General features: G+C 44.9%; 1 protein-coding gene across 1 annotated transcript in view; it reads left to right on the forward strand.

Moving 5' to 3' along the window:
- RCBTB1 (RCC1 and BTB domain containing protein 1) overlaps positions 1-13,965 on the forward strand; it is a 69,302-nt gene that overhangs the window by 16,157 nt on the left and 39,180 nt on the right. The window contains exons 5-6 of the mRNA XM_073546084.1: positions 1,190-1,348; positions 11,036-11,143. Coding sequence (XP_073402185.1) covers positions 1,190-1,348; positions 11,036-11,143 — 267 coding nt within the window. The remainder of the gene's footprint in view (positions 1-1,189; positions 1,349-11,035; positions 11,144-13,965) is intronic.

Here is a 13,965-nt window from a genome sequence, read left to right on the forward strand (position 1 = left end):
TAAGGCAGTGGCCATATCTTAGGGTACCGTTACACCTAGCGATGCACCAGTGATCCCGACTAGCGATATGACGCGGTCAGGATCGCTGGTGCATCGCTAGGTGGTCGCTAGCGAGCTGCCACACAGGCAGATCTCACCAGCGACATCGCTGGGGACGGGGATCGCTACTCGCCTGTCAGACGCGGCTATCCTGCGTCCGCCCGGCTCCACGTGTCGCTCGTCGTCACAGCAGGAAGTGGCCGACGAGAAATGGTCCAGGAGCTTCTCGCGTGATCAGCGATAACAGCGGGGGAGCGGGTCGGAGGTAAGTATCACATGCAGCGATATCGCTGCAACGTCACAAAATCGGTGACTTTACAGCAATATTGCTAGCGATATCGCAGTGTGTAACGGGGGCTTAATAGCATTCTATAATGCTGCAGATAAGCCCCCCCCCGATCCAACCTAAAAGATAAAGAAAAAAAGGTTATGCTCACCTGGGGGGCGGTCCAGTCCGATGGGTGTCGTGGGTCCAGTGCCTCCCATCTTCTTGAGATGGCACCTTCCAGCTTGGTTCATGGCTCCCTGGCATCATTGCTCCTGCACAGGCATACTCATCTGCCCTGTTGAGGACAGAGCAAAGTACTGCAGTACGTGGTGCCAGGAAAGGTCAAAGAGGAATGGCGCCTGCACGCTTGAGTACTTTGCTCTGCCCTCAACAGGGCATAGAAGTACACCTGCACTGGAGCACAATGCTGGGGAGCCATGAACCAAGCAGGAAGGCAGCATTGCAAGAAGATGGGAGGCACCAGACCTGTGACACCCATTGGACTGCATCGCCCCACCCCGGGTGAGTATAATAAAACTTATTTTTCTTATCTTTCAGGTCGGACCAGGGGCTTATCTGCAGCATTATAGAATGCTGTAGATAAGCCCTGAAAAGCAGTGGCCGCATATATTGGCCAGAAGTGCTGACAGGTTCCCATTAACCAGCTTTTCTTGCTTTCTCTCTGAAGGTGTTACTTGAAATTTAAAGCAATTGTGCTTCAAAATTTACCAAAATTGTGTAACTTGAACAGTGCAAATTTACACTAGACAGCCGTAAAATGCACCAGGCAGATTTTGGGTGCAGATTAGTATATGTGCTGCACTGTGCAGTCTTTTGAGGATGATCTTTCGATTGTCATGTTTTTGTCTTTTCACCACTTAGGTGTTTGCCTGGGGATACAATAACTGTGGACAAATTGGTTCTGGCACCACAGCGAACCAGCCAACTCCTCGCCGAGTGTGTGCACAGCTACAAAGCAAGGTAGTCATTGCTGTTGCAGCTGGACCAACGTGTTCTATTGCCATAACAGACAATGGACAGGTGAGGCCCAATATGGTGATAGTTTGCTCTGATATTGATCCAAACCTATATTCTGGATTTTCTATATGGCTATTTTCTAATGTGGGAATGTGCACTAGTTACTGACTTAATAGCAATGTTTCAGGCCAGTGTTTCTCAAAATGTAAACTGATCAGTCCAAATACTTCACACTATAAACTGCAAACAAGGGGGGGTTCCTGGTGCTCCAGGACTCAGAGCCACTTCCCCTCAGTTGGGCTCTCTGCTCCTACCATCACACACCGCATCATCCCCAGGGCTCTGGCTGTATCACGTCCGGGCGCCAGATGACTACTTCTGGTCGCGTCCCAGCGTGGAACGCATCTGAACCAGAAAGGAGCGGCAGACTGCATGAGGATCAATCGACCCACTCAAGGCAAGGTAGGATAAAGTGGCGGGGGAGGGTCGGCCATTCAGAACTACCATACGCTGCCATGGAAGATGCTGTGAAAGCCAGCAATCACTCTGAACCACGAATGTCTAAGTAGTGGGCACGATGGACATGACATATGAAAGACAGGAGTGTATCCAAAAAAACTCGAGTGATTTATGATGGGGGGGAGACGGCACTGACTCCTGCAGCATCAACCTGCAGGAAATCGGGCAGATCCAATAAATGCCCCATCTGTGCCAACAAACTACCGGGGTTGCGGGAAAAAACCCTATGCGAAGAGTGCACCTTAGGATTGTCAGACGTGAGCAGGCCTCTTTCCTTGCTGAGATGCGCACAATGGTCAGAGGAGGTCCAGACCTCCATCTTTGGACTGCTACCTTCAGTCATCCAGTCAGGTCAGTCATCAGATCGCTAAGTATGGACTCGGAGGAGGAGGGCGAGATCACCTCAGAAAACAGACTAGCTTCTCAGCGCCGTGAGAAGCACTAGGCAGATTGATGAAGCCCCAAAGACTCATTCCGTCCAGGACAAGATGTTTTGGGGGGCCTAAGGGCTAGAATTTGCCAGGTCTTCCCCGTTAATGACCCCATATCCATACAATGATTCTAGAGGAATGGGAGGACGCTGAGAAGCGGCTCGTAGTTCCTCGAGACTTTAGGCTTTGACTGCTGTTTAACCAGGGTTGTCAAGGAAAACTTCAATCCCCTTTGAAGTCTTCGTGGGACGAGCTGACGTTTTTATTGGTACCATTTTCAGGCACAACGTTTTTTGATCGCTTTCTATTCCAATTTTTGTGGAGGCAGAATGAACAAAAACTAGCAATTGAGGAATTGTTTTTGTTTTTCGTTCTGCGTGGGAAAAATTAGTATGACTGTTTTATTCTTCGGGTCACTACGATTACAGCGATACCTCATTTATATCGTTTTATGTCTTGGTGTTTTTTTTACATGATAACCTTTTTATAGAAAATAACTTTTGCATCACTTTATTCTGCGAGCTATAATGTTTTTATTTTTCCAGTGATGGAGCTGTATGGCGGCTCTTTTTGCGGGGCAAGATAACGTTTTCAGTGGTAACATGTTTGTTTATCTTTTTTTTTTTTTTTTTTTTTTTTTTTTATTGTACTTTTTCCAAGCGGTATGATACCACTTTGAAGAAGTATAATTTGCTACTTTTTTTGTTTTTACGGCATTCACTGGAGGGGTTAACTAGGGTGGCACTTTTATAGATGGGATTTTTACCGACGCAGCGATGAGAAACATGGTGTTTTTTAAAAAATTTTTACATAATGTGGACTATTAGGGAAAATTTTTTTTTACATATCTTTTTTAAAAATATTTTTTTTCTACTGTGTCCCTTTATGGGACTTTCACTTTAGGTATAATACATTACAATGCTCCAGCATTGTAATACATTGTACCTATGCTGAAAGCTGCTGTGAGCATGGTCTCTGCTGCTTTCTGTAGGTAAATGACCCAGAGGTTGTCATGACACCTCTGGGTCATCATGGCACAGGTCGGGCCCCGTGATTACATCGCAGGGATGGTGACCTAAGGCAGAGGGAGCCCCCTACCCTCTGCCTCCCCCTCTGAACGCTGCGATCGCAATAGTGAGGGGGTTAACAGGCAGGGGCGCTGCTCCTAGCTGTCAGTGCAGAAGCTCAGCCACTGCAGCGCTGAGCTCCTGCACTGATCGGGCAGGAGATGCTGAAATTTCAGCTTCTCCTGCCCGATCGCTGCTGTTTGGTCAGTCAGATTGACTGAGCAGTCACAGCGCTTGGGGTGCAGTGACTGACTGCAAAGGTCCTTTAACCCCTTGCTGTGCCTCTCAGCTGTCAGCACTGAACTGTTAATGTGTGTTTACACGCAGTGGCAGTTCAAAGCCATGATGTGTACAGTCCATCCTGGTGCGGTAAGTTACAACAGCACATGACACTGTGCGCGTCAGTGGACATTAAGGGGTTAAGTTTCTGGTCTTGACGCTTTGTCTTCCTTGGTCTACCAGTATGTTTGCCTTTAACAACCTTCCCATGTTTGTATTTGGTCCAGATTTTAGACACAGCTGACTGTGAACAACCAACATCTTTTTCAACATTGCGTGATGATTTACCCTCTTTTAAGAGTTTGATAATCCTCTCCTTTGTTTCAATTGACGTCTCTCGTGTTGGAGCTGTGATTCATGTCAGTCCACTTGGTGCAGCAGCTGTCCAAGGTGTGATCACTCCTTTTTGGGTATGTGCGCACACTGCGGATTCACCTGTGGGTTTTTTCCCGCGGAAACACAGGTAAAACCGCAGGTAAAGTGACCTGCGGTTTTGCTGCAGTTTGGCCTGTGGTTTCACACCTCTACTATGTTAAAGGTGTGAAACCGCAGCAGAATCCGTAGAAACAATTGACATGCTGCGGGAAAAAAAAACCGCAGCTTTTCTGCAGGTAAAAAAACCGCAGCGTGAGCACTGCGGTTTTGAAAACCCATAGGCTAACATGGTAAAGTACCATGTCTGCGGAACTGCTGCAGTTCTGCAGGGCCAAAACCGCAGCAGAACCGCAGCGTGTGCACATGGCCTTTAGATGCAGATCTAATTTGATGCAGGTGTTTTGGGAAAGAAAACTTACAGGGTGATTCCATAACTTTTTTTCCTCAGAATTGAGGGATTCTATCTTTGGAAGTTGAAGAAAATGTTCCATGACAAGGCTCCAACCTGCAAAGCTGATCTGGCAACAGCAATCAGAGTAATTTGGAGCCAGATTGATGAAGAGTACTGTTTGACGCTCATTAAGTCCATGCCTCAGACTGCAAGCTGTTATAAAAGCCAGAGGTGGTGCAACAAAATACTAGTGATGTGTTGGAGTGTTTTTGTTTTTGTTTTTTTGTTTTTTTTTATGATTCCATAATTTTTCCCCTCTGCTTGGTTAAAGTAACCATTACTGACTACCACATTTTTTGTACTTGATTTCTTTTAGTGTTTCTTAAAGCCAGAAAGTTGTCATTTGAAATGACTTTAATTTTGTAGAAAAAAAAGCAGATCAGACGTGGCACAAAACTAAACTGAATGAACATCCTCCAAGGCCAGTGATTCCATAACTTTTTGCCAGGGGTTTTATATGAACTGCCCAGCTCAGTGAAAAGGGGACACACCCTATTTGTACTGAATACAAAAATAAAATCTTGGAGTGAATGAGGCTGGTGCGCTTTAAAAGTCCTTGCCAGAGGATGTTTCTGAAACTTTTTGTGTTTTGGTTAAAGAGTAAAAGCCCCTGAATCCAAGTGTCTGCCAAGCCTGACAGCTGCAGCTTGTACTGAGGAGGGACACTGAGGAGGGTGGAGATGTGGTTTACATTTTGCCACCATTATGATAATTTATATCAAAGCAAATTCACCACTCATAAAGGTACTGTCACACTAAGCGATATCGCTAGCAATATCGCTATAACTTGTGACGTTATAGCGATCTTGCTAGCGACATCGCTGTGTCTGATACTTGCCTTCGACTGCTCCCCCACTGGTTATCGCTGATCGCGCGAAAACGTCCAGGACTGTTTCTCGTCAGCTTCCTGCGGCGCTTCCTGTGGAGAGACTAGCGTGGATGCGGGCGGGAGGACGCAGGATCGCCTAGTGTGACAGGTAAGTAGCGACCCCCGACCCCTGCGATGTCGCTGGTGAGATCTGCCTGTGGCAGCTCACTAGCGACCACTTAGCGATGTACCAGCGATCCTGACAGCGTCATATCGCTGGTCGGGATCTCTGGTGCATCGCTAAGTGTGACAGTACCTTTAAGACCCTTTTACATTTAGCGATGCACCAGCGATCCGACCCGGTCAGGATCGCTGGTGCATCGCTAAATGATCGCTAGTGAGCTTTCATACAGAAAGATCTCACAGCGATGCAGCGCACGATACTTACCATTCACACACAGCGATCCTGACGTCCTCCCGCACGCGTCGCTCGTCTCAGCAGGAAGCGCCCGACGAGAAATGGAGCCGGACATTCTCGCGCGATCAGCGATGGACAGCGGGGGAGCCGGTCGTTGGTAAGTATCACACATGGCGATATCGCTAGCAATATCGCTATAACGTCACAAAACCAGTGACGTTTTAGCGATATTGCTAGCGATATCGCTTAATGTAAAACCCCCTTTAGATGTAAACTCTAATGTATGCAGTTTGTATTGTGAAGTCGGGTGTTAAATCCACTTATTGATATGTGGCATCGACCTTTCACAGACTATACTTCTCTTTAGTTTATCAATGTAAATGACTTTGTGCTAATTTTATTTACTCTGATTAAATGATTAAGGTCATTCCCCCCCCCCCCCCACCCCACTTTATTCTGCTCTCAGATATGGTAGGAAAAAACCTGACAGATTCCCTTTAGAAAAAAAGCAGCAGAAACATTTAAGTTATGATTTTTATCTTCCTATGTTTTTGACGTCTGGATCTTTAGATACAGCTGTTGAAAAATTTGCCATGAGTTGAACTATAACCATAACGTATAAGTGCCATAATTTTGGCACATAATACTAGGCTTTAGTGTAATTTCAGTGCAAGTTTGCAGAGCAGGATCGATAGGATGACACCGGCTGTCAGATACAGCCAGGGACCCTGAGGAGAAGACAGAAGTGTTATATTATCACATCTGTCTTCATTTCTGCTGGCTACATAGCACTCAGTATGTATTATGCAGCCAACAGAAGCATCAGCACAGTCGCTACGTGGCTATGATCTTGGCAGTTGTATGATCCGTGGGTCTCTGCTGGAATAGCAGCTGCTGCAGACTTGGCTCATCTTTGCCAGTGATGAATTGCTTATCAAGTGACCACTTTTCCTTGTAACTCGTAAACAATAAACATTTTCTTCAGTGTTTGGCTTGTTTTTTTTTTTTTGTTTTTTTTTCTCTGTAGTCAAATTGTTGCATTTTTGCAAGGTTTTTTTAAGTGATGAAAACAGTCCCCACAAAAAAGGGTTTTTTTACATTTAATTACATATTTTGTTGAACACCACGCTCTGCTCATGTGCCTGTAAAGGGGACTGCTTGTCAGTCATCAGCTCTCCTCTCAGTAGGCTGACCACGACCTAAGCGCACCCCCACATCTGGTGCTCACATCCACACTTCTTGCTGCCACAACCTGCTGTTTATACGAGGCCAGGGACACCTGAATGTGAGGTCCCTGATAAGGATTGGAGACTGATTCAGCAAAGTTTTTGTTAAAAGTAACAGTAGAGAAAGCTTAGTCACAATTTTGGTGTTTTCACAGCAGTTTGGCTCAGCCCTGCTACAATGAACTGAGCTGGGGCGGAGTTGGGGCAGGTAAGGTTGAGGCAACTACCACTAAGTCACAGGCATCAAAGTGACGGCACTTTGTACATCAGAAACGCCATTCCAGTCCGTTTGTAGGATTTCTGGTGTGGTGCACCTCTTGGTGAATCTGGTTTTTCTGCTCTAGCAAGACTGGTGTAGGGAGTGTGATAAATCAGCCCCTCTGTCTGCATTACCTTTATATTCGTTTCCTGTAACTGCTCAGAGGCATATGCAGCTGCTACCCAGACATGGCCACCTCTGACCTATCTAATCAATACTCAATCTTGCACATGCATATAACAAAAACCTGCCCATCAGATAACCAAATTACAATTACCTGGGGAGTTCATGAAACAAGAACCGTACAAAAAATTAAATACGGTAACCAAAAACTGCATGTTTGTATATTTACTCCACAAAGAATAACTAGAAGTTGCAAAGTAATTTACATGTACCACAAAACAGCTAAAAATCAATGTAAAATGTTATGGCTGCTGGGGGAGGCAAAATAGAAAAAAAACTGGCTGGTCATACTGACCATGATCATAAATATCCATTTTCTCCAGGTTTTCCACAGTTCTACAGGTTGCTCCAGTTCTAAAATGTTAATACAAAGTAAAGCGACTTACAAGAGATCGTGCATCTGTGTGGAGTTGCTCATAGCAGTGCTGAGATCCCATCTCCCAAGATCTTGGTGCCGAGATCTCCATCTGCGCATGCCCCAGCAGCCATTTTCCCAGGGTCCACTGCACAGTAAACCATGTAAGGCTGCTTTCACACATCCAGCTTTTTGAATCCGGCACGATGCGGCGACATTTGGAACAACCGGATCCGGTTTTGTCCCATAGAGTTGTATTGTCGCCGCACGGTGCTGGATGTGTATGCGGCGCATCCGATTTTTGCTGGATACAGCAAAAAGTAGCCGTCCGGCGTCTGCAAAAACGTTCGCTGCAACGTTTTTGACAGCGCCGGACCGGTTTTTCTCAGAGCGCATGCGCAGAGACTGAGTCTCGTGCTGCTCTTTTAAATGTGGGCGCCACCGTATCCGGCCACACAGGCATCCGGTGTCTCCAGCACATCTCGGATCCGCCCCTACGGCTTTTCACCACACGGCGCCGGAGACACAAAGCCGGATGTGTGAAAGCAGCCAAAGTGCGGGGGCTCTGGGCTTTCACAAAATGTCAGCAGAGCCCCTGCACCACTGAACACCTGCATTGGAACACCCCCTCAACCCAGCCTGCGGCAACACTCCACTCTTGCCTCCTCCAGCAGGGACCCTGCTCCACCATGGCCAGTACAGTATATCTGCATTATAAGACGCACCCCCATTTTCCCCACAGATTTTGGGGAAAGTCAATAGCAACCCTCTAATGAGCCTTGCCACATGACATGTCACTCTCCACAGGGAGAAATCTTACTCCTTGGATTCCAGTCAGACCCCTTGCACCCAGCCAAACCAGAACTCACACTTTGCACTGACGAGGGGGCAGTACAACCTGAAACAGTGTCTACAAATTGAGGTTTTGGCTTTAATCCAAAGTCATGTGATAAGGCTCGTTAGAGGGTGATATTGACTTTTAGGATTGCTACTTCCAATAGGTGGCAGGAGTTCTAGTCCCCTTCTCTCTGAAGAGACAATTGACAGATTAGGAAGTGCTCCTCTGGACCCAATCATGTGATTGCTTAATGTAGGGAAGAGTAGAAACTACTGGGTCCTAGGAGACTGTCAGCTCTTCTGTAAAGCCAAGAGGCTGAATTCCCACTGTAATGTGGGCTAATATTCCCCAGTTACTGGGGAAATCGGCAATAAAAATATCTTCAAAATGACCATTATGGTGGACAGTGTGTAAAATGAGAAGTTAGGCGAGCAAAGCCTGAATCCCCATTTATAGCCATGCACTATCAAAGTATATATTGAACTTATTTTTCATGTAAAAGGTTAAAATATTTTTGCGATCCTGTGTTAATGGAAAATTAAATTTGAAAATACACTTCCTATTTAACGTTACACTTTTCCCCTGATCTCGGCAAAAGACAAAAATTCAGCCCCATGTATTTCGTAACAGGCAAACATGCTTTTATTAGCCAAATGAGAATCTGAAAACAATTAAATGCGCAAATAACCTGAAAATGGCCCGATCTTGAACTGGTTAATCATTCAGGGGTGGTCTTGGAGGTTAGGTCGCCCCAGCCTGGTGCTTTGCCTGAGCTCTCCTCTCCGTGCCAATCCCAATTACACTGCATAAAGCCTTGTGGACCTTTATGTACAGCAACCACTCAAGTGATTTAGCCAAGCTACTTTTCCTGCCATTATTTTAGCAGCATGGTGCCAGTTCTATTTTGACCCAATTTCTTTCCCATCTCAAAGTTTGTTTAGGTGGAAAACATTTTTACTTTTCAGATAATCATTGAAAAGGTTAATGTAAAGGAATATAAAATGCAAATCTCAGATGCAAGCGGAGAATAAAGTAGACGGCCTGTTTGCCTCTGACGGGGCCAAAGGTGCATCCTCTACGTCTAGAGGACAGAGGGCTGATCTATAAACAAACGGCGATTCTTTGAGTATGGAACTCAGCCATGTGACCGAACAAAGAAAATCTAACGGGAAAGAAACCAGCTGGATCTTTCCAAAAGAAAAAATAAATCTGAGCACTGTAATAAATGTCAGTTACATGATCCCAAAAAATATAATGGTAAATACGATATAAATCTAACTAAAAATAAGCATCAAGAAGAAATAGATGAGACGATGATCTAGGGACCAAAGTGTAAGTAAAGATCTCTGTAGATATAGCAATATCACTAACATGAGTGAGTCTTGGGCTGTATTCACACACTGCAGTTTTGCTGGGGTTTTTTGCTTCCTATTTTTATCCAAACTTTAAACTGCATTTTATAGTACCAGCAACAGCTGAGATTTCAGAAGTCTCATGCTGATTTTGTTTTTTTTTTTTTTGTTTTTTTTTTTCTGATTTGAATTTGAAAACTGCAGCATGTCGCTTTCAGCTTTTAAGTTTTTTTTTTTTTGTTTTTTTTTTTTTCACCCATAGAAAGCAATGAGGACATGCACAAACCACAGGTATCATGTTTTGCCTCTTTGTGCAGAAAACTAAAAGTGCATTATGGGGAGTTTGTTTTTTTTTTTTTTTTTTTTTTTTGAGGATGCACTAAACTTCATTAGCTAAATCTGCTTTTTGTAAGCAGCTTTACTGCCAAAAGCAGATTTTTGTCTGGAGGGAAAAACCCAGCAAAAACACCACGTGTGAACATAGTATAATATGGATATATGGCAATGAGCTTATGCATGATGTGCTGAAAAATGTAGATGGAGGTGAGGTGGTGTGCACTCATACCTCAATGCTTGTTTCACCAACACTTGGCTTAGTCAGGAGGTGTCTCTGCCATGACCAGTTTTTTGTTTCTCACGAAGTTCAAAGAGTGGATACATTTCTTGAAAAATATAATAGAGTATGGGCACTAGACTTTGTGGCGTGATTCAGGGAGCTAGTGTGATTGCCATATGCGGAGTTGAGAAAGAATTCTCTCTCAGAATTCTCTCTCTCTCTCTCTCTCTCTCTCTCTCTCTCTCTCTCTCTCTCTCTCTCTCTCTCTCTCTCTCTCTCTCTCTCTCTCTCTCTCTCTCTCTCTCTCTCTCTCTCTCTCTCTCTCTCCCTCCCCCCCCCCCCATGGGGCTTTTTGCCTTTCTTTAAATCAAAAGGTTAGGTTATAGGTTGAGCCCTATGGACTTGTCTACATTAAACTATGAAACTCCTGTGATTGCTCTGTATCAAATGCGTGGCTGTGTGCATTGTCTAGCAGACAACTCTTCATAACTTTGCATGTAAGTGACTGTAAATCTAGTCAATATAAATGGTCATTAACAGATCTGTACTTTAATTGTCCATGCCACTGTTACAAAATTTGCTTTCAGACATTAACACAAACTTTATTTTTTTTTTATTTGCTCCCCCTCCCAGGTTTACGGCTGGGGATACAATGGTACTGGTCAGCTTGGAGTTGGAGGTACTGGAAACCAGTTAATTCCCTGTAAAGTGGTGTTTGTCCAGCAAGTGTGTATAGTACAGGTGAGAAATTCTTATTAAATTCCTTTTGGGTAGCTGCACTTTTACCCACTTATGATGAGACGCCCCCTTTAACTTCTAACCAGAATACTGCTTTATCACCTATTCATGGACTTGATGGATAAAAGATCGGTGGGGGGTTTACAGCTTGCACCTTTATACTAGTCACCATAGCAGGGCACCTTCATAACCATGAAGGCCTCAAATACAAACGAAATCCATTGTCTGAACCCACTGACTTAAGGCCCTTTTACATTTAGCGATGCACCGGCGATCTGACCCGGTCAGGATCGCTGGTGCATCGCTAAATGATCGCTAGTGAGCTTTCATACAGAAAGATCTCACAGCGATGCAGCAGCGACGCAGCGCACGATACTTACCTTTCACACACAGCGATCCTGACGTCCTCCCGCCCGCCTCCACGCGTCGTTCGTCGTCACAGCAGGAAGCTGACGACGAGAAATGGAGCCGCCCAATCTCGCTCGATCAGCGATGGACAGCGGGGGAGCCGGTCGGAGGTAAGTATAACACATAGCGATATCGCTATAATGTCACAAAATCAGTGACGTTTTAGCGATATTGCTATGTGTAAAACCCCCTTTACTCAGGATCGGCCAACAGTCCCCTGACATTACAGGGTGACATGAGGATCGGTGGTCCAAATTTTTGCCCAAAACTTTTGTTTGGCAAGAGGTGAGGTGTTGCCAGATACAGTTTGTTAGAGGGCATGGGAACACTTAGACTGGTGTATATTGGAGTCAGGAGAGAGATTGCTTGACTAAAAGCTACCTAATCTATATGGTCGGGTATATAAATGTGCAATGGGCTTCTCATGGCAGACAGATCTCTTCCTCCCCTCTCCTGGCTATTCAGTTTTTCTCCAAAACCTAGCCGTGTTTGCGTAAAAGCAGTCAGACTGCCATATTACTTGCAGGCAGGATCACATCGGGTTCTTCTGACCTGAGTGACAGCTGCCTAGAAATACATGTCACGCTCATCTCAGGAGAGCAGACGGTCAAGCCAAGGATTATGATGTGATCCTGCATGCAAGTAATAGACATTTACCTGCACCCTCAATCATACATGGCTGCCCCTGTTTTTGCAGCATGAATTAGATGACTGGTTCCTTTGATGAACTTGCACCTTTTTGGCTTTTACCGGATGTTTTCCTGCACATTGCTTGCTTCAGAATGAAATTTATTGAGCTTCACATCAGAACAAACTCAGATTCTTGGGTAGTTGGTAACTCTTGTCTGTCTTTAGGAGCTCAGCTGATTTATCAAAGCATGTCAAAGTTAAAATTTGGTAGTCTGAAAACAAAAATGAGCTGAGGGATTGAGTAACAAACTTCCTGTTAATGAGCTCATTAACAATTTCAATATCATTCTGCAGCCAGCAAACTGCAGGAAAGAACCTTGAAAGCCAAACCTTGCAACATTTTAATGAAACCCCACTGCAAAAATAAATTTTTTTGCCTTCACCCGTACCTAAAAAAAAAAAAAAAAAAAAAAAAAAAAAAATGCAACAAAAGCGATACAAATGTACATACCCCAAAATGGTGTTTGAAGAAAACGTCAACTCTGCTTGCAATAGCAAGCAGCCATCGCAGTTACTATTGCTGTAAAAATAGTTGTGTATTGTAACAACAAAAGACACTTTTTAAACAAAAAAATGTAAAGTTCTGAATCTCTTTAACCCCTAAAATATAAATACATGTTTGTTAACCCCTTCCCGACCCATGACTTCTACGTAGGCATCATGAAAAGCTGTGCCATTATGACCAATGACTCCTACGTAGGCGTCATGGTATAGATCACCCTCCTGCAGGTCGGGTGACCTGGGTCACTGAAAGGTCACCTGACCCGCACACACGACCCTATCTATTTCACCCCAGGGGGGGTGGCTTGTCCCTCCCATGGCTACAATCGCTCTGATTGGCTTTCACTTTTAACATCCAATTGAAGCGATTAATATTTCACCAATGAAATTTGGTGAAATATTACAATCCAGCCATGGTGCTGCAATAGCACCTGCCATGGCTGGAGACACAGATCAGACACCCCCCCCCCCCCCCACGACTGACGGCGCTGATCGGCCACCGCTGTCATCTGCTCCCCCGCCTTCCGATTCACACCCCCCCGGTACCTCCTATGTCCCTCTGGCTGTCCCGGTGTCCTGCCGTCCCAGATCAAGGGCGCCGCCATCTTGGAAAATGGCGGGGGCATGTGCAGTGCGCCCATCGGTATCTGCCAGCTACAGATTATTACAGTGATCAAAATAAATGAATTAAACTCTCAGTGATCAAAATAAAGTAAATAAACCCCCCCCCCCCTTTATCGCCCCCATAGGTAGGGACAAATAATAAAATAAAGAGAATAGTTTTATTTTTCCGTTGGGGTTTCCACTGTTTAGGAACATCATGGGGTCTACAAGCGTGACATGGTGCCACAATTTATTCCAGCCAATTTTGCGTTCAAAAAGTCAGTGCTCCCTCCATTCTGAGCCCCGACATGTGCCCAAACAGTGGTTTACCCCCGCATATGGGGTACCAGCGTACTCGGGACAAACTGGACAACTTTTGTGGTTCAATTTCTCCTGTTACCCTTGTGAAAATAAAAAATTGCAGGCTAAAAAATAAATTTTTGAGGAAAAGACTTTCCTATTTTCAGTGCTCTGCATTAATAAACTTCTGTGAAGCACTTGGGAGTTCAAAGTGCTCACCACACATCTAGATAAGTTCCTTCGGGGGGCTAGTTTCCAAAATGGGGTCACTTGTGGGGGAACTCCAAATGTTTAGGCACACAGGGGTCTCCAAACGCAACATG

Source organism: Dendrobates tinctorius, unplaced genomic scaffold, assembly GCF_039654945.1.
Source record: "Dendrobates tinctorius isolate UK_male_01 unplaced genomic scaffold, ASM3965494v1 ptg000145l, whole genome shotgun sequence".
NCBI lineage: Eukaryota > Metazoa > Chordata > Amphibia > Anura > Dendrobatidae > Dendrobates > Dendrobates tinctorius.